Raw genomic sequence first — 19,790 nt, 5'->3', positions numbered from 1 at the left:
GTCTTCTTTACCTTGTATATGCTTTTACTCGCTCGGATTCCAACAGCATGGGGCATTCAAGACGAAATCACTAGGATACTTTTTTTTTAACTGCGTGAAAGAATCGACAGTGCAGAGATTCTGTTCGACAAAGCATCCTACTGTGAGACACACAATGTGTGCATTGTGCAAACCCATCTCCCGCAGGGCTAAGAAAACAAGGCAGGCTCGGAAAAAAAATACACAAGATAACTGCAGCCCACAATACCTCCTGGTACTGTACTCTGCTCGTGGCTTTTCTTCTATAGGTACCATGTCTACAGAGTCACGTCGAGAATGTCTCGATATAGATGCTTTTGTGAGCTCTGGAGGACGTAGGGCTGTTTCTCTTGAATTAAAGGTACCGCTTTACCCTCTCATGACGGCAAGTGTTTAAGCACAGCTCAGACGGCCGGTCCTGGCTTAAAACCTGAATTGTCAGGATAAATGAGATTCCAGGAGTTGATGCATTTGGAACTAAGAGCAGAAACACTTTTTTCCACTCTATTTCTAACATCATATCAAAAGATTCCCAAACATCTCTCAAAAAGCAGCATTTACCTCCTTCTCCTGAGTTTACAGACCTCATCACCCAGGGAAACGAATTGTACTGAAGGAGAAAATAATAATCTCCTTATATTTTGGGTGTTCATTTCCCTTTCCAAGATTTTCACCCCTCACTCATCTCAGAGGCAGTTTTGCTTCGCTTTGCTTGCTTAAAACATTCATTATAAGTCATCTAGGCCAGGAAAGGATTAGAGAAGCACTGGCAGAAGTTGCAAAATGCAAGGCTTGGAGAAATGAGACTTTCAGAGGCATAAACAACAACCCAGCACCGAGCTACCACTTGTGCGTCAGAAAAAATTCCTCTCTATATAAATTTTCAGCAGGTACATGCTAAGAAAAACAAATCCTACACAGCAATGTAAAATTCTTCATAGCAATGTAATGAGTCCTACATGTTCATTTTCATGAAAGGCGTAATGTGCACTTTGCAGATGAGACTCGTTAACCGCGTTAACTGACTCACCACAGGTACAAGGACAAGCAGCCTCACCAGCAGAACTAGATGATTGCTTCTGAAAATGAGATCTCAGGCCTCTGCTCCGGCCGTGCTTCACCTCCAATGTGGCAGCACTGCTACTGGAACTAATTAAAAGCAAATCGGTAGAACTAGGAGCCACGACGCAAGAAAATATTCTGTGTAGCATCCAAGAAAGCCACCAGATAATCCAAAAGGCTGTTTAAGTGCCTGGCTGTCAGAGATCTCAGGATCTGCCAGGTTCATCACAAGTGTTTGCTTGTTCCCTCGTCCCCTATTTCTTCACACCAATTAGCTACATTATTTCATAGCTAGTGCCCAAGTCCAAATAACCATCTTTGAAACCCTTACTTTCACACAAAGATCAAAAAACTGGAGATCCTGAATGAGTTATTAAGTCTACTACACAGCTGACATTTAAAATACCTATTTTCCTTCAAAGCCAGAACGCTTTCACAGCAACTAAAGTGCTTCTTCGAGAAGCAAAACTACTAAGAGAATGTGTGGCTACAGCATTTCCCCAAAGGTCAGGCATTTATTCTCCGTTCGTTCCCTCTGCCCACAAGAAAACACACACTTGTTTTACACCTGGAAATCTCTTTCATCCATGGATGGCACTACGGGAAGCGGCACAAGGAAGGAAACAGGGATGTTTGAAGAGCAGGGACTCATCGACCAGACGAGCTGAAGCTGCAGACTACAAGGGCAGGCTTGCTGATACAAACACGTTCTGGAACCAGATCTGACACAGGAGAGAATTATATCACTGCAGGTGGCGAATTATATCACTTCGGGTTGCACTGGGTACTGAACACATCAAAATCCAGGCAGCTCATATGAACATTAACAGCCCCGAATCCTGGGACACCCCTAAAGCATTTGTCTACCTGTGGATTAGTAAATGATTTTTTTTTTAAAGAAACATAATGAGAGTCTATCCGCTAATTATAGACAGAGCAGCTTTGCTGGAAGCCTCTGCACGTGTTTGGTTGTGGCGCTGAGCTGACATGCAGCAGCGAGGTGAGGAAGCAGCTCCAGGAGGCCCAGCACACAGAGACACTGGTCTGGGGGCACAACAGGCTCCGCTTTCCATGGCCAAAGGCACATTCCTCACCGAACACGACTTGGGCAGCCCCTCCACCTTCACCAACAGTGAAATGTTGTTTTCTTGACACGCTTTGAGCCACTTTGTCCCTTCACAGCAGTGCACAGGCATATATCAACCGTTCTCCTTGTACCCAAAAGGCTGGGCTGGCTTGAGCTTCCCTGACAATTTACTCTTCAGGCAGCAGAAACTGAGATTGCGAAGGCTCACCTGAAACCCCAACACTGAAAGTTATAACTTCCTACTTCCCACCAATCCTTCTAGAAACCATCGCACTTTGCAGCTGCAGTCGCTCCCCCAGCCTCCCCAGACACACACAATAATTCATTTTTACCTGAATAGCAGAAGCAGTCGCTTTCTTGTAAAACCTCAGAGTTTAAAGATGACTTCTTCCACTTGCCATAATCCATTGTGTGGGAGAAACAGACACACAATATCACATTGTTCCCGGTACAACACTTTGAGCTGTACTTTCTGCTCTGAACACACTGAAACTCCACTTGAGGCTCCAGCAATTTCCATGCAGGAGGCAAAGGAGAATCTTGTATCTGATCTAATACGGGATAAATCAATGCACACTCATTTATTGCTTATAGTTCCCATCAGCTCAAGGAGAGACACTGTCCTAGAGTTTCAAGGCTATCCATGCTGCCTTTGTCTATGGAAAACATACCTTGTACTTAGAGATATTTTGAAAACTCCATTCGAACGCTTCCCAGGAGTCTGGGCAAGGGACTGGAAATCACTAAACCCTCAGCTGATTCTCACCATTTTCAGTACATGATTTTGAGAAAGGTTGTGCAAGTTCGCTCCCCATTTTCGCCTTCTGCAGAAATTCAGTTAATATTAGTCATTCACCTCAGACAGGTGCTGGGAAGCTTAATTAGAGTGTGTACAGCTCTCAGAGATTCTCAGATAAGATGTACGTAGAAGGGCAGCATCATATTAATTAGCGTGGACTCAAGCGACAAACACGCTTCTCTGTCTCCTTCAGCTGTTGGAGCTTGAAAGAAAAATGACCCAGCCCCACAGTCCTTTGTGTTGTAGTCAGAAAACCACCAGCACCGCAGGGACCACATTTTTCTGGATGTGGTCTGAATTTCCGTCAAGTTTGCAGGATTCTGACCTTTTGCTGTGGCTGTAAACCGGAGCTCCCTGGAAGACGTGTATCCCAGCACAAGTCAGGGAAGGCAGAGTTTTAATATTCCTCCCCATGCAAGTATTTGCTCCCATTAAGTGCTTAAGAGCTGTGTGATTTGGGAGATTAATTTTTGCAGCTGGACATTTTCTTTAAGAATGTAATTTTCCACCCAGTTTTCTCATTTAGCTTTCTTTTCTTCTAACCCCAAGGCATCCACTTACCTAGAAGAGGATTCTCCTGCAAGATTTGGAATATACTCCTGCACTTTAGTCCTTTCTTTTTACATCTGCAACAGGCTTGCTTTCAGAAAACCCTGCTACTGTTTATTTCAACTCAGTAATTTGTCTGCATTTCCCAACAATCAACACCAAGAGGTCAAAACCATAAATTCATTTGTCCAAGGACCTGGCTGTAAGAAAGCCACACTGCGCATCAAGTTGGGTTTGTTTTTTGAAATGCAAGAAGTTCCTTAAAAATGACGAGAGCTGATGTACTGAAACCGCGCAGATACACAGTGAGAGAATGTTGTGAGGCTGGAAAATAAATTACAATTTAGAGGAGGTTCATGGCATAGCAACACAGAACTAGCAACTTAATTATGATCAACCTCTGATGCATGATTCAGCCTAAGGGCGATTACACCCGTGTCTTCTTTCCCTTAGTGTCACCTGGGGAGAGGACAATGGGTCCTTTATTACAAACAGCCCCAGCTGGTAATTGGGGACATCCTAAAAAAAACAGCTGTGTATTTAACCTGTCACCAAATGCCCAGGAGCTGATGGTCAGGCACAGTAACAAGTGAGCTGTTCCTCCAAATTTTGGCTGAATATTGTGAGAGTGTAGGCATGAAGAAGCCAAAACCAGAAGGCAACAGCCTCCTGACTTTCCTTGTGCCCACATCCTCATCATCACCCTGGCAGGTTCTTCCTCTCCTGAAAAGCGCTTCTCACAGACACTTTTTCCCCAAAAAAGACAAGCTTCTGAATAAAAACATGACATTATACAGTTCTGTTAATGCCATTTCAGCCCTCAGCAGAGGAGGGGAGGCAGAGTGGAGAGGAAGCATTTGAATTCCTCACAGCCTCCGTGAGACAACTTTTCTGCATTTCACAGTAGATTTTCTTTGCAGGCAAAGGGGAAAGCTGGACTACACGTTCTGGGTTTTAAACAAGCTTACTTTTGCAAGCGGTGGCGTTAGTCTGCTCACTCGCTAATTTAAGCTTCCCGCTTCTCAGAGATAAATCCACCTTTCAAGTTGTTCGTGCCAGCCTTCCTCTGCTCATCTTTCATCCCGCTCCCGCCGTACCCACTGACTTCAGAAGGCTCCGTATCACTCTGTATCACTTGTGTCGAATAAGCTTTGTATTTTTTCAGCAAACTCAGCTGTAACAGCGATTAAAGCACATAGCCAAAATAATGGTTCTTCATTCAAAGAATTGCAGGAAATGAATTCTCAAAAAGCAAACAGCGATCTTCTAAGAAGCACAAAATTGGTCCCTAAATAACTTCCCTGTATTTCAAAGAAAGCAGATTGTGAAATATTTTTATTTATGATTAAGTTCATTCTTATACTTGTGCTTTAACACAATCGTGTTGGCTTTAACCAAGTGATAAACCTCACACAACTTATTTAAAGGGATGGGAAGGAGGTGGAAGAAAAAGATGAGAGAAGAATGATTAAAATTAGTCACAAGAAAGCCTATAAATACACCACTGGACAGAGGAAGCATTCTCTCTTCTACTCAATTTAAAAATCAAGAGCTAAACTTCAACAGACAGATGCAATAGAGCAGATGTGATGGAGAAACAACACAGCAGAGCTTAGAGAAAGTCAAGTGGGCAGTTTAGCCAGGGATGAGTGTGGCAGGGGTGTGAGAGGAGGAGGAGGGAGGAGGAATCTTGATTGTCAGGAACTTGCTACTGACTCACAAAGTCACAGAAGGAGAGAATTAAGGGAACTCGTATGATTGCAAGAGATAAATCGAATCACAGAGTCAGTATGGAATAGAGGTATAATGTAGAAAAAACGGATGCGAGACCAGGAAACAATTTATGTGTTACAAAGTTAAGCTTGTGGCAGAAAGGGCTCGATCAGGCTCACAGACCTGGGCGCACACCTGCAATGTCAGCAGACAGACAGAGAAGCGTGGAACAAAACTGCTCAAATACGTTCAGTGAGGAATAATGCGAAATAAAAACTCGCTACATATGCTCCAATACATCTACTGTTCCCATCTCGTCGACTGCACGGCAATGGCTTTAAGGAAGATAAACCAAGGGGAACGCACTGCTTCTAAGAGACAGTGGCTTCTGTTTTGCCCTCTCCCAATGCTCACAGGCTGGCTCTGTCCCACTAAACATCCGGGGTTGACAGGAGTATGAATATATTGTCTAAAATCATACCAAGTTCTTTGATAAGAACACAATAAAGCTGCTAAAGGGATTTATCAACATATATCACTTTCCTTTTTGCAAAGATCAGAATGTAAACTAGAAATAGGCAAAACAACAGTTGCAAAGGACAGATGCGTTGTGGCACTCGGACAATACTACAGGACATAACTGCAGCTGCTGCACCAGGGGTACAGCACGGCAGGTCACTGCCAAGAAAAAGAGATGCTCTGGGCCAGGGAAGGAGAGTTGAGCTTAAGGGCAGCAAGGTTACATGGAAACCACAAAAAATGTGAGTTAGAAAGGGCATCAGTAGGACCCGTCTATCTGGTGTCCTCCGCCCTCTCGGTGTAACACGGGTGCTGTGAGTAAACAAGCAACACAAGTAACTTTGGATCTGACTGTCTCAGGCCACTGCTGGGATGCTGAACAACAGCTCTGAGAGTTTCAGGTCCTGACATGTGCAAGAAAGAGGGGCAACTGCGAAGAGAAAAACAAGCGAGGCCATCAGAGCAGGCAGGAAAAAAACGAAGCAATCTTACTTTCGTTAGGCAGCTCCTCCCGATCCAGGTCATCTAGAGGGGCTGAGGCGCCGCTGCCGCTGTCATCCAGGGTGAGGATGAGGGGGACGTCATCATCCATGCTCACAGCCATCCTGCCCCAAGAACTTTAAATAACGCCTTTTTCAGTTCCACTTGTAAAACGCTGATGTCAAAAAGTGTCCCTAGAAAGTCTTCCATCAGGGGTGTCTTCTAGACATAAGAATATAAAGGTACGGGTGCCCATCTCTAGAGACCACAGTTCACAAAAGGATCTAGTTATTTGCTTTCGAAAAGCAGCACAGGATGCCAGACTCAAGATGCAAAATATAAATTCAAAAGGTCAGGTCTGGGCTCCTGACTCCTGTCAGTGCAAGGCCCGCAGGACAGCACGGAGGCAAAAGAAAGTGCTTCTTGACAAACTCCTGACCACTCCACACAAGAAGCAGCCGGGTGGGACGCATCCAGAGCCAGCATGGTGCTAAGTGTCACCGTCACACATGGCTCTTTCCCCTGCCATGCCAAAATGCCTTGATTTCGGGTGGGGAGGGGAAAGAGGGAGACAAAGAGGCCAGTTTGAGTCTGCACACATGAAGTTCCCGTCAGCTTTTTGCTACAGCACCGTCACAAAGTCGTGGGTTTCTTCAAGAGATGGAGGAAAAGACGAATCACGCAGGCCCTGGAGAGCGCTACAGGGACGCTCCACAACCGGTGCCACCACGCAGCTGCCGCTCTCCTCGGCTCTTCCCCCGCGGGCCGTGGCCAGGGCACAAGTCACGGCGGAGGCCGCATCTCCCGCAGCCGCTGCTGAGCCCCGGGCTGAGCTGCCCCGCGGGGCTGCGCCGAGGGCCGGGACAGGAGCCTCGGCGGCGGACACTCAGGGCTGGGCAGCAGCGCGGCCGGCAGCAGGCTGGTCCCGCGGCCTAGGAGAGAGGGACAGCGACACGGGGCTGTCACCACGCGGTGCAGGCCCCGGCCCGGCCCCCACCCCGGCTCCCCCCGGCTCCAGCCCGCGCAAACCGGCCCCACGGCCCTCCCGGGCTTCTGCGAAGCCCCCGGGCGACCCTGCCCCCCGCCAGCCCCCCCTCCATGCCTGCGGCCCCCAGGGTCCCCCCGCCGCTGCCCCCCGAACACGACCCGGCCCCGCCGAACCGGCGCCCGCGGCCGCTGCGACACCTCCTCAGCGCCCGGCGCGCGCGGCCCCGCCCCGCCGCCTCTCATTGGCCGCGGCCACGCGGGCCTCCCTCCCGCCCACCAATCCGCGCTCCGGGCTCGCTCCGCCCCGCCCACTGCCAGCACTCATCCCCTGCGAGAGGATCCAGATTATTCCCGCCTCCTCCTCTTCCTCCCGCCCGCGCTTGCTCTCGTCATTGGGTAGCGGCGCTGCCACTCCGGGAAAATGAGAATGCTGATTGGCCCGGGGCGGCCATGTGTTAACAGCATCACGCCTCAACCACGGGAAGGAAGGGGCGGGCTCTCGAGGAGGGGAACGCGGGCTGCCATTGGCTGTGTTGAGGCCCCGCCCTCGGTGTCAGGGGTGAGCGGAGCGGTTACCTAGCAACGGCGGGACGCGGGAGCGGCGGAGCCCACCCGAGGGGACCCCCCGGCCCACAGGCCGCTGGGCTGGGCCGCTGCCCCGGGCCGATCCTGTGCCCAGGTCCCATCAGGCTCTGGCGGCTGCAGGGAAGAGATGGGGCCTTAGGGACGGCCGCGCAGCCCTGCCTCAGAAGGCGGCAGGTGCAGCCCCGCGACGGGCTGAGGGCCCCATTGCGAAACACGACGCTCCCAAGATCCGCCGAGGCCTCATCTGTCTGAGACGAGGTGAAGAGTTGTCAAGCTGGAAGCGAGCAGCCCAGCATGTAATGAATAAATCTGTTCCACTTGTCCAGGCTGTGCATTTCTGTCACAGACAGCCCCCCAGGACGGTCCCTCTGTGCCTGCTGCAGCCCCATAAAGACACCGGGCTCCGATGTCACCACCAGCAGGATTCCCGCCAGTGTCACAGAGGGGCAGGTAACGCTCCTGTCCAACTGGAACATTCCCCTTGCTACCCGAGCAGAGGTGTCCTGCCTTAAATTAACAACGCATTTGCAAACAAACCTTTCTGATGTCTCTCTGTGCACTCCCCTTCCCAGTGGTATTTCTCGCTTTGTGTCACCCTCTGGGCCTGGATTTACAAGGAGGACAAAGTAAGGAGAGATCTCAAAAACAGCTCGCAAGAGCTGCACAAAAGGCTGTGGATCTGCGGAGCAAGCGGGAAGTGGTGAAACAACTTCCTCTAGTGAGTGTGTGGAGCTGCAGCGGGACACTCAGCACCTGAGGACACAACCAATACACTTGTATCGGAGCACTAAGAATCAGGTAGTGACAGAGATTAAACCCGTCACGGTGCCGCTGGGTCAGGCTGCGTCGGGTAATCACCTGGCTCCTGCCAGCTCCTGGCAGGGTGTAGATGGTGTTTTTCGGAGGGTACCTGCTCATCACAACGCTCCACTGATTTCAGCGGAAAGCAGCCCTGCAGCTGCACAATTGCATCACTACACAAGCAGCTTCCTCACAGAACCGCCTCTTGTCCCCAGCCACTGACTCAGCCCCGAAACCCTCCCTGCCAAGCGCTGTGCTGGTTTGGAGAGGCTGCAACGCTGGGCAGGACACAGAGGAGCGAGGCTGCCGCAGATCAGGTGAGGTGTGTGTTGAGAAACCAGAGAGCTGGTACGGGCTAAGCAGAGCAAACGTGATACTGCCCACACACCAAACCATCTTTTAGAGCTGCTTGTAGCACCTTGGGCTGGGCGCAGCTCATTTTGGAGGCTGAGCAGCTGCCAGATGGGCTGAGTCAACGGCAGAAAGAGTGTGACTTATCGCAGCGCTGAGCAGATAGAAAAATGAGAAATAAGTGCAGCAGCAGGCAGGAGTCCCAGCTGCAATTCAGGCCTTTGCATCATCAACCCTCACCTGAGCCGAGCACAGGGTGACTCTGGAGTTACAAAACAACAGAACATTTCCCCCATCTCATTTTATTCACACTTGGTGTTTGCTCCAGACAAGCACCAGCCTCCCACAGCAGTAACGGAGCATCTCTTGTCCTCGCACTGCACAGCTCTGGTAGAACGAGAGGACAGGGCAGCAGTAAAGCATCAAATGTGAGCAAGAACTGTAGCATAAAATCCAAGCAATCCATTTTTACTCATTTATCCTTTAACCAACGCTGTCCTTGTGGTGTAAATAGCAAGGAACTGCAGTTCTGTCTCCCTGATGGCCTGGGAGCCCTCAGTGACAACCCAGGCCAGCGTGGGACAGGAAAGCATGAGGCTGATGCAACGGGCTCTTGTTTTCCCCACCGATTCCTTGAGGCCTGAACACAGCAGTGGGGATAAACTGGCCACCCCTGGCCATACAAGCCACTGTCAACTTGACTTTCAGATAAAATCTCTCTTCATTTTAAGAGGCTTCATCTTTCAAGCACTCCAGCATTGCACTCTGTGTCCTGCTTTTGAGTTTTGCAGCTCTCTGCTGCTCAGATTTCGGGGCGGTTACCCCCATTTGCTGGTGACTCACCCTCCCAGATCTGCCTGATCTGCCAGGGAGCAGAGCTTTGGCTTTCCTGTCAATCCACAACCCTCGTGTCTCCATCTAGTGTCCAAATCACACTGCAGGTTCTATCCTAAACCACTTGAGAGACCAGGAGGCTTAACAGGTTACACGTCACTGTATCAACATCCAAATCAGAGCTGAGCAGGCTCAGATTCTCGTCAGCACCCCCAACACCTACGAGAAGGCACTAATTGCTTTCACATCCGCAGACCTTCACCATCCTGGCCAGTCCCACCGGGACCTCCACCCCAGCGGCACCTTCTGCTGTGGGAGCAAAACCCGAGCTCAGGCCCTGCCTGTCCCACCAGCTCTGCTGCAGATGTCCCTGTGCCTGGTCCTGCTCCCAGGTGGGCCCTGGAGCTCCATGGTGGGCAGCCTTGTGTCCCGCTGCTCCGAATTCCCAGGCAGAAGGAACCCCACTCGTTACTGCACCTCATCTGACGGCCACTGGACAGTCAATGGAAGCTGCTGTAACCACCAAGGCCGTCCCGCTCCGGTGCTGTGGTCACCCTCGGCTCCCGGCTCATCCTTCCGCATGGAGCAGTGTCCCCGTCCTCCATTCACAGCCACAGGAGGTCCCAAGGTCCGCAAGGACTCACCCTACAGGTCGGGCCCCACGTTGGGGACATTAAGGCTGGAATTATGTCCAGAGGGACGTTTGGCCTCACTTCCAGGGTGGCCTGGGTTTGCAGCCACCCGCTGCCGTGGAGCTCCTGGCCAAGGGGGGTCCACACACGCTTTTTGACCGCCCCCTCACCAGAGGGGCTCGGGGGGTGGCGGGGGCTGTCAGTGCGCTCTGGTTTTTACACCTGCCCATCTTGGGATTGTCTGAAGCCGGGCAGAGCCCCTCTGAGGGGGGGTTCAGCCGATTGAGAGACTGCGAACGCCCTCTGCAGGGAGCACCGTGGTTTTCAGAGCCCAAATGGCTCTCGGGACACTTCCAGAGGCAGGAGTTGTCCTTACGGCCCGTGTCACAGGCTGCCGGTGCCGGGGACGCTGCGGCGCGCGGGTGGACGGCTCTCACCGGTGTGTCCCGGGAGCGGGGGGAAAGGCTGGGCTGGTGCCGAGGGGCGGGCGGGGGGCTCCAGAGCAGCACGTGGAGCTTGGCCACATCTTCCTTCCTCATCCACGGAGCTGCCCAGGCCGGACCCTCGCGCTTGGCACCGAACAGGGACTCGTCGCAGAAGGACGGAGTGTGACTTCTCAGCCTTGGAGGGGTGAGGAGAAAGCGCAGTCAGTACCACTTAAAAGAATGAAGCCTGTCAGCAATCGCTAACCCAAGGATGTGTACATCAACAGGCCAGTTTCAGGTCGGTCCACTCCTTTAACAAAGATAAGGGTGATTTAAAGAACACCTTATCAGGAGCTCCTGTCCTTGCAGTTTGAACATCCTGGAACCTGTGCAATTAGCTGAGTTTATATCTTAAGACAATCAGAGTGTCCTTTAGATGAACTTTGCTCATTATAATACTAAAAATCACCCCCACAGGAGCAAAGACCCCTGCCCAAGTGAAAACCCCAACCCATGAGCACGCAGAGTACAAGAAAATGTTTGTGTGGCCACATGTAAATCACTGAGCGGCCCTGGAAAGGAGGGTGGAGAACCTGGGGAGGTACCAACCCAAACAGAAAGGGCAAATGATGTCAGTGCACTGGCTCGGTGGTTTTATCACCCAGCACCCGACATTGCGCAACCTCGTAATAAAACAATATCTCGGCTCTGTGTGTGTATCCGGCTGCTGCACAGCGGGTACCGAACTCGCGTTGGGGACAACAAAAGGGGGGGACCAGGGGCTTCACGGGGACAAACACGCGCGGGTCCGTGGGCAGGTTGAGCTTCACCCCGGGCCGGCCCAGCGCACCCCCCCCGGGGACCGGCTGCCCCGAGCCGCCGCTCACCTGCACCTACTCCTCGGTCGGGGGCCGCCCCCGGGGGCCGCCGGCACCGACACCGCCCAGGGAGGCGCGAAGCCGGGCGGCGCCGGGCGGGACCCCGGGCTGCCGAACAGCGACTCGTCCACGAAGGACGCCCGGGCCCGGCGGACGGCCCGGCCCCGGCCTCGGCCCCCCCGCGGCAGCTGCGGGGCGGGCGCGGAGGCGCCTCCCAGTGCCGGTGCCGGTGCCGCCGCCCGCATGGCCGCCCGGGGCGGGGCCGGGACAGACCCGCCCCTTCCGCGCCCGCCCCCGCACGTGCTTCCGCCGCCGCTACCGACATGGCGCCGCCGCGCGCCCGCCGCCAGTCCCGGGGAGCGCCGGTAGGAACGGGGCGGGGCTGGGGCGGGGGCGGAGTCACCGGGGTCCCCAGTGCCGGTGTGCCCAGTGCCGGTGTGCCCGGTACCCGTGTGCCCGGTACCCGTGGGCCTGTGTGCTGGGTCCCCATGTGCCGGTGTCCTCTGTGCCCGGTGTCGGTCTCCCTTGTGCCCGATACCAGTGTCCCCGGTCCCAACGTGCCGGTGTGTCCGGTACCCCTGCCCCCTATCCCCATGTACAGGTGTCCCCTGTGCCCGGTGCCAGCATCCTCGATACCGGTGTCCCCGGTGCCCCGTGTGCTGCTGTGCCCGGTACCGGTGTCCCCAGCCCCTGTGTGCCAGCGTCCCCCATACTGGTGTCCCCAGTTCCTGTGTGCTGCTGTCCCCTAAGCCAGTGTCCCCAGTCCCCATGTGCCACAGTCCCCAGTGCCAGTGCCCCCAGTACCGGTGTCCCCCGTAACTGTGTCTCCAGTACTGCTGTCCCAGCAGCAGTGTCCCCAGTCCAGTGTCCCTAATGCCACTGCCTCCGGTATCTGTGTCCGCAGTACTGGTGTCCTCAGTCCCCGTGTCCCCAGTGCCAGTATCCCCTGTACCTGTGTCCCCGGCACTGATGTCCCTTCCTGCCAAGCTGCAGTGCCCTGGAACTGTGGGGGCGCCCGTGACCGCAGCCGTGTCCCCCGCTGTCCCCAGGTCCCCACACCACCGCTCCCCGCCTTCCCCACCGCCGAGGAGGAGGAGGACGCTGATGGCGCCGAGGCCGAACCGGACACGCGGGCGCTGGTGCGGGCGCAGAACCAGAAGAAGAAGAAATCCGGGGGCTTCCAGTCCATGGGTACGTGTGGGGGGTGACAGCCGTCCTGGGCTGGGGACCGTCCCCTCACCTGTCCCCATCCCCACAGGCCTCAGCTACCCCGTCTTCAAAGGCATCATGAAGAAGGGCTACAAGGTGCCCACCCCCATCCAGAGGAAGGTGAGCGCAGGGGCGGCGGGACCCGCACTGCGGGGCACTGTGACAGTGACGGTGACACTGGGGCGGTGTCTCGCAGAGCATCCCCGCCATCCTGCGCGGCCGGGACGTGGTGGCCATGGCGCGGACGGGCAGCGGGAAGACGGCCTGCTTCCTCATCCCCATGTTCGAGCGGCTCAAGGCGCCCAGCCAGGCCGGGGCGCGCGCCCTCGTCCTCTCGCCCACCCGCGAGCTGGCCCTGCAGACCCTCAAGTTCACCAAGGAGGTACGGGACACAACGGGGACAATGGGGGCAAGTGGGGACAACGGGGCAAGGGGTTTGGTTTTACTCCCTTCCGCTGACACGACATTTCTCACTCCGCAGCTGGGCAAGTTCACAGGCTTGAAGACAGCCCTGATTCTGGGAGGAGACAAGTAAGGTGTCCCCATGCCCCCAAGTCCCCTCAAACCTCCTCAAAACCTGGCAAGGGGCTGAGCTGCCCCGTGCCACCTCGCGCCGCTCCAGCCTCTCCCCGTCTTTGCAGGATGGAGGATCAGTTCGCTGCCCTGCATGAGAACCCCGACATGTGAGTAGGGACACAGAGAGGGGACCTGGTGGGGAAATGTCCTTGAGAGCCCCCCCCCATCTGGGGACATCACTGGTGCTTACAGCCAGTGTGCCTAGTGGACGTGTCCTGGTGTCACCTTGGAGCATATCCCCCTGCTCCCCATGGGTCACATTTGGCACCTGCACCCAGGAGGGTGTGGGGACACTGTCCCCTCCCTACCTGGTCTCATCACCATCTCTGTCCCCACAGAATCATCGCCACTCCCGGGCGCCTGGTGCACGTGGCGGTGGAGATGAAGCTGAAGCTGCACACCGTGGAGTATGTGGTGTTTGACGAGGCTGACAGGTCAGCAGGGCGCAGAGGTGTCCCCAGGGGTGGCAGTGCCCCCACGCATGGGGCACGAGCGAGGTTCCCCTGGGGGGTGGCAGGGCTGGGCATGGAGGGACCAAACTGGCGCTGCCATGTCCCGTGTCCCCTCCCCTGCAGGCTCTTTGAGATGGGCTTTGCTGAGCAGCTGCAGGAGATCATCGCCCGGCTCCCAGACTGTCACCAGACTGTCCTTTTCTCCGCCACGCTGCCCAAGCTGCTCGTCGAGTTCGCCCGGGCGGGTACGGAGCGTGGAGCACCTCGGGGGGCTCGGGGACACGGCACTGCTGAAACCGAGCTGAGCACAGGCTGGGCCAAGTGAGTGTCCCCGAGCTGAGGGGTGGGGCTGGTCCCAGGTCCTGCATGTCACCACACCCCACAGGTCTCACGGAGCCGATGCTGATCCGGCTGGATGTGGAGTCCAAGCTCAGCGACCAGCTCAAGGTGAGATGGGCCCGGGGGGCTCCAGACGGGCTCTGTGCCCCCACCCCCTGCAAGCCACCCCACGGGGGCTCTGGGCTGGCGGGGAGGGGACAGGAGGGGTGGCTGTGGCTGATGTGGGGACACCGAAGGCTCAGCTCTGGTTTCTGTGCAGCTGGCTTTCTTCCACCTGCGTGGGGACGACAAACCAGCCGTGCTGCTGCACCTGCTCCGCAGTGTGGTGAAGCCCCAGGACCAGACCGTCGTCTTTGTGGCCACCAAGCACCACACAGAGTATCTCAAGGAGGCAAGTAGTGTTCGGGGTGCCCAGCGTGTACCCCAGGCTGCTGGAGGGGCCTGATGCCCCATTCCAGACCCACATGGGGTCTGCATCTGTGGGATTCTCCACCTCTGTTTTCCTGCTTTGAGGGAGAAATTCCCAAGCATGTGATTGTGGAGGTGCTGCATCTACCTACCCCTTGAAAAAGGGGGGAGTGCAGGGGAATTTGGGGGTCCCAGGGCCCTGGGGGCCTGTCCTATGGCTAAGGGTGCATGGCCAGGTGGGATCTGATCTCTCTTGCCTCCTCCCCAGCTGCTGACGGCTCAGGGCATCCGCTGCACACACATCTACAGCTCGCTGGACCAGACCGCCCGCAAGATCAACATCGCCAAGTTCTCCCAGGGCAAGTGCCCGGTGCTGCTGGTCACCGACGTGGCCGCGCGCGGGCTCGACATCCCCATGCTGGACAATGTCATCAACTACAGCTTCCCCGCCAAGTCCAAGCTGTTCCTGCATCGCGTCGGTGGGTGCCGCTGCGCCACGTGGGGGTCCTTGTGGGCTGAGAGTCCCTCGGAGTGACAGGGAGGGGGTGAATGGGCTGTCCCTTGTCCCCTGTTTTTCCCATCCCTGTGCCCTGCTGGGCTGGCGCTGGTGCCCCTGACTTAGCAGTGATGTCTTTGGGACAGGAGGTCACAGTGTTGCATCAGGAGACGGGCTGGGGACAAAGCTGGGGCAGGAATGTCCCTGAGCTCCCAGCTGGACTGTGGTGGCTCCTGGGGACAAGGCTGGTGCCTTCCATTTAGGGTGACACCATGGTGGGCTCCCCTTTGCCCCCACAGCCCCTTGCCAGCCATGCCCACCTGGTAAATGTCACCTACATGGGCTCCCAGGGCCACCAGCAGGTCCTTGCCTGCGTGAAGACAGGCTGGACTGTCACGGGCTCTGGTGTCCCACTCTGCTTCTCCCCGTACCAGGTCGTGTGGCCCGTGCTGGCCGGAGCGGCACTGCCTACTCACTGGTGGCTCCCGACGAGATGCCCTACGTCTTCGACCTCCACCTCTTCCTGGGGCGCCCGCTCATCCTCGCCGGCGCCCAGGAGATGCCGGCTGGTGAGGCAGACCTGGCTGTAGGCATCAGGGTGGCCATGTGTCCAAGCTGGGACTGGCCCAGGGTTTTATCCTTGGCCAGTGCTGGTGTTTGTGGTCTTGTGGCTGGGGGAAATGGGGTGTTGGGGATGCTGAATTAACACCATCAAGCTCTGCTTTGTTTAATCCTGCTTTGCTGTCATGCCTGCTGCAACCAACCCCGGGTGGGTGACAGCAAGGTGACACCGTGTCCTCCGGGCTGCAGATGCTGACGGGGTGCTGGGCCGCGTCCCCCAGAGCCTGGTGGACGATGAGGAGTGCCTGCTGCTGACGGACCAGGAGGGCTCGCTGGAGCTGCGCAGCCTGCGCCGCGTCGCCGAGAACGCCCACAAGCAATACCTGCGCTCCCGGCCCGGCCCCTCGCCCGAGTCCATCAAGAGGGCGAAGGAGCTGGACGTGTCCCAGCTGGGCATGCACCCGCTCTTCAGTGAGTGCCTGGGGATGCCGAGGGGCGGGACGCTGTTACAGAATCCCAGAATGTCAGGGGTTGGAAGGGACCTGGAAAGCTCATCCAGTGCAATCCCCCCATGGAGCAGGAACACCCAGATGAGGTTACACAGGAAGGTGTCCAGGCGGGTTGGAATGTTTGCACAGAAGGAGACTCCACAACCCCCCTGGGCAGCCTGGGCCAGGCTCTGCCACCCTCACTGAGAAGAAGTTTCTTCTCATATATAAGTGGAACCTCCTGTGTTCCAGTTTGTACCCATTGCCCCTTGTCCTATCACTGGTTGTCACCGAGAAGAGCCTGGCTCTCGCTGAAGGGCTGAGCTGTGCCCCTCTCCGTGCCCTCCCCAGGCGCTCGCTTTGAAGACACCGAGCTGGAGCGGCTGAAGCTCGTGGACAGCATTAAAACCTACAAGTCCAAGGCGGTGAGTTGGGAGCTGCCCTCGGGTGCAGGGTTGGGGTGGGAGGGAAGGTCTGTGCGTCCGGCTGCACAGCTCACCGGGGTTCAATGCTCCCACCCTGGGAACAGACCATCTTCGAGATCAATGCCACGTCCCGGACACCGGCCAGCACCGTAATGCGGTCGAAGCGGCGCCACGACCACGCGCTCATCGAGAAGTACCAGCGCGGGCAGCAGGAGAAGCGGGCAGCGGCTCTGCAAGGGTGGGGGCTGTGCCCGGCCCCCCTCGCGCCCCAGGAGGGAGAAGGAGAAGGAGAGGAGGAGGAAAACCTGCAGGTAATGAGGATGAGGAGTTTGGCTATGCCAGGTTCCGGGGGCTCGTGCAGTGACTGCCAGGGGGTCATGGCTCCTCCATCACATCCCCTGTCCTCTCCCAGGACGTGTTCTCCACCGTCGTGGGCCAGAAGCGAAAACGGGGCCGAGGAGGTGATGATGGTGCCAGGAAAAAGACGCGGCAGCCGGCACAGCGGGACGAGGACTTCTACATCCCGTACCGGCCCAAGGACTTTGAGAGCGAGAGAGGGTGAGTTTGGAGATGTCCTCCTGCCGTCCTGGTCTGCTCTGCATGTGGGGGCTGCTCTCATCACCCCCCTTTGCAGGCTGAGCGTGGGTGGCGAGGGCAGCCCCTTCGAGCAGCAGGCAGCTGGAGCCGTCCTGGATCTCATGGGTGATGAAAACCACAACCTCAACAAGAGCAAGCAGCTGCTGAAGTGGTGAGTGGGGTGTGTCCGTGGGCTGGGGGGTGGGAAATCAGAGCTGGGGGTCCCACCACCCTCATATTTCCCACAGGGACCGCAAGAAGAAGCGGTTTGTGGGGCAGACGGGCCAGGAGGGCAAGAAGAAAGTGCGGACGGAGAGCGGGCGCTACATCAGCAGCTCCTACAAGAACAACCTGTATCCTGCCTGCGCCAGGGCCAGGGCTGGGGACGAGGGGCAGCGGGGCTGGACGTTGTCCCTGGCTCTGAGGGCAGGGAGGCTGGTCTGAATCTGTGATGGGTCGAGCGATGGGAAGTCACTGCACGTTCCCTTAACCCCCCTGGCCCAGCTATGAGAAGTGGAAGCAGAAATACAAGGTTGACGAGCGGGACGAGGATGAGGAGGACCAGCGAGGCAGGGAGCAGTTCCGAGGGAAGCACCGGCGCGGGCACGGTGAGTACCGGGAGCCCCACGTTGTTCCCCTGGCACCTCACTGTGTCCCCTGACCTGAGCCTGGCTGTGTCCCCCCGGCAGGGTCCGGGCAGCCCCCGGCGCAGGGCAGGGTGCGCTCGGAGCTGAAGAACAAGCAGCAGATCCTGAAGCAGCGCAAGAAGGCGGCCAAGCAGCGGTTCCTGCAGAGCGGGGGGCTGAAGCGCCTGAAGGCCAGGAACCGGCAGCGGGTGCAGGAGCTGCGGCAGATGGCGTTTGGGCGCAGGGTGGGGGGCGCCAAGAAGGGCAAACTACGCAAGAGGGTGTAGGGGAGGGGGTCGTGCCCCCACGGCTGCCCGGAAAGGAGATATTAAATATTTGGCTGGTTTTTCATCCTGACTCCTTTTTGTCCTTACTACAAGCGTCATACTGGGGGTAATTCTTACCCCCTTGGGCTGCCCCCAGGCACAGTCCTAAAACAAGTGGGTGCTGCAGGGCCACACTGGGTTATATTTTGGCAGGAGGCACTTTAGGGAATACCAACAGCTGGAATGTGAGCGGCAGCTCCCCCTTCCTCTGCGGCAACGAGAATGATTCATACACACAGACAGAGGTGCACAGAGTTCTTGTTAGCAGCGAGAGCAGAGCCAGGGAGAGTGGAGCTCCCCTTTATTAACACTTCTCAATATATATGTTTACAGATACAGGGCTGGACCAAGAGGTTCGACAATTTTATCAAAAAATGCTATTCCAGACACACCGCACTCCTGTTGTGACTGTTTTCAGTCACGTTCCTGTGCGTATCGTGTGGGTGGCGTTCTGACCCACTCATTCACACATCGTATGTATGGGGGCGGTTTTCTGACTGAGATACCATTCTCACTGGCCTGGGCTATCATTTTTTACACTCCTAAAAACCGTACTTCTGTATAGTCTGTCCGAAGCCCTTTAGCTGGAACTGCATGTCCTGCTGTTCCCACACGGGTACACCCACATTTCCTCCCCCCCGGCCCGCCCTGAACCTGAGGACCCATCGTGCTGCACAGGCCGAGGCTGCAGGGCCACATTGTGGTTGTGGTGTCTGCAGGGACATATGGGCAGCTGGGACATATGGGCAGCTGGGACACAAGGACAACACCAGCTCTGGCCAGCCACCCAGACCCTGGTGGTTGTAGAACAGCACATGAAGGAGGTGACATGTGGCCCCTGGGCCACCTACATCTGCGTGCTGGAGCCATCAGCCCCTCGCAGCACCCCCGGCTGCCCAAAGGGACACAGACCAGCTCTTCTCCTGCCCATCTGCTGCCGGATCCCTGGCAGGGGCTGCAGCCCCTGGGCCGGCCTGGTGGGGCTCAGCCCACACTGAACGGAGCTCAGGGGCTGGTGCCTGCTATACAAGTGCTAAAACACAAAAGGAAGGACTAAGCCCTTCCCTGGTCCTCCTCCTCCCCCCCAGCCCCACAGCCACAGCAACAGCAGTAACTATCTACACATACATCTTTTATTCTCATCAACAGTATATACAGAGTTACAGAGCAAGGGTACAAAAAACCTGGAGAATAAATAACAGCAAAGGGGGGGCTGTAGTGATAACAAGGTGCAAATTAGTCATGATCAGGGACAGACACAGACAAGAGCTTTGTTAACAAAGGTGCAAACAGGTCCCCAGGGCAGGCTGTACAGGGCTCGCTGTCCTCACCCAGCGCTGGGTGCAGAGCGGGGCCCAGGGGGGCAAACCGCCCCTTCCCCGGCAGGGACGGGCAGAGGGGGCAGGAACAAACTGCACAGCGGGGGCTCCTGCACAGGGCTCCGCTGCCTTCCCCGGGACAGCAGCCCAAACTGCTGCCCCCAGGGACCCCCACCCCGCAGCCGTGCACAGACCAGCCCCTCAGCCCTGCGCCCGGGCAGCTGCAGCCGGTCCTGCTAAAACAAACCTGCTGGGGCAGCTGGAAACGA

General features: G+C 56.3%; 3 protein-coding genes across 3 annotated transcripts in view; 1 reads left to right on the top strand and 2 right to left on the bottom strand.

Moving 5' to 3' along the window:
• Positions 1-9,476, bottom strand: part of TPCN1 (two pore segment channel 1) — a 47,555-nt gene extending 38,079 nt beyond the window's left edge. Inside the window, exons 1-3 of the mRNA XM_080355429.1 lie at positions 9,424-9,476; positions 8,337-8,403; positions 6,240-7,159 (exon numbers count right to left, since the gene is read on the bottom strand). Of these exons, the coding sequence (XP_080211555.1) occupies positions 6,240-6,351 (112 nt within the window). The 5' untranslated portion in view covers positions 6,352-7,159; positions 8,337-8,403; positions 9,424-9,476. The remainder of the gene's footprint in view (positions 1-6,239; positions 7,160-8,336; positions 8,404-9,423) is intronic.
• On the bottom strand, positions 9,314-12,045 carry RITA1 (RBPJ interacting and tubulin associated 1; the record flags this gene model as incomplete). Its single annotated transcript, XM_080355430.1, is given in 3 exon segments — positions 9,314-11,038; positions 11,730-12,016; positions 12,019-12,045. Coding segments are annotated over 3 exon segments (858 nt in total). The 3' UTR covers positions 9,314-10,494.
• DDX54 (DEAD-box helicase 54) lies at positions 12,028-18,163 on the top strand (the record flags this gene model as incomplete). The annotated part of the gene is made up of 20 exons (XM_080355428.1): positions 12,028-12,085; positions 12,770-12,911; positions 12,979-13,049; positions 13,126-13,311; positions 13,411-13,460; positions 13,571-13,612; positions 13,844-13,939; positions 14,081-14,202; positions 14,343-14,404; positions 14,556-14,687; positions 14,973-15,183; positions 15,635-15,769; positions 16,011-16,232; positions 16,601-16,674; positions 16,779-16,985; positions 17,087-17,232; positions 17,309-17,422; positions 17,499-17,603; positions 17,755-17,858; positions 17,940-18,163. The coding sequence occupies exons 1-20, from the start codon at positions 12,044-12,046 to the stop codon at positions 18,161-18,163; spliced, it is 2,487 nt and encodes an 828-aa protein (XP_080211554.1). The 5' UTR covers positions 12,028-12,043.
• Positions 18,164-19,790: the final 1,627 nt, after the last annotated feature.

The sequence above is a fragment of the Nesoenas mayeri genome (assembly GCF_963082525.1).
Source record: "Nesoenas mayeri genome assembly, chromosome: 17".
NCBI lineage: Eukaryota > Metazoa > Chordata > Aves > Columbiformes > Columbidae > Nesoenas > Nesoenas mayeri.
This window is presented reverse-complemented; position numbering and strand designations above follow the sequence as displayed.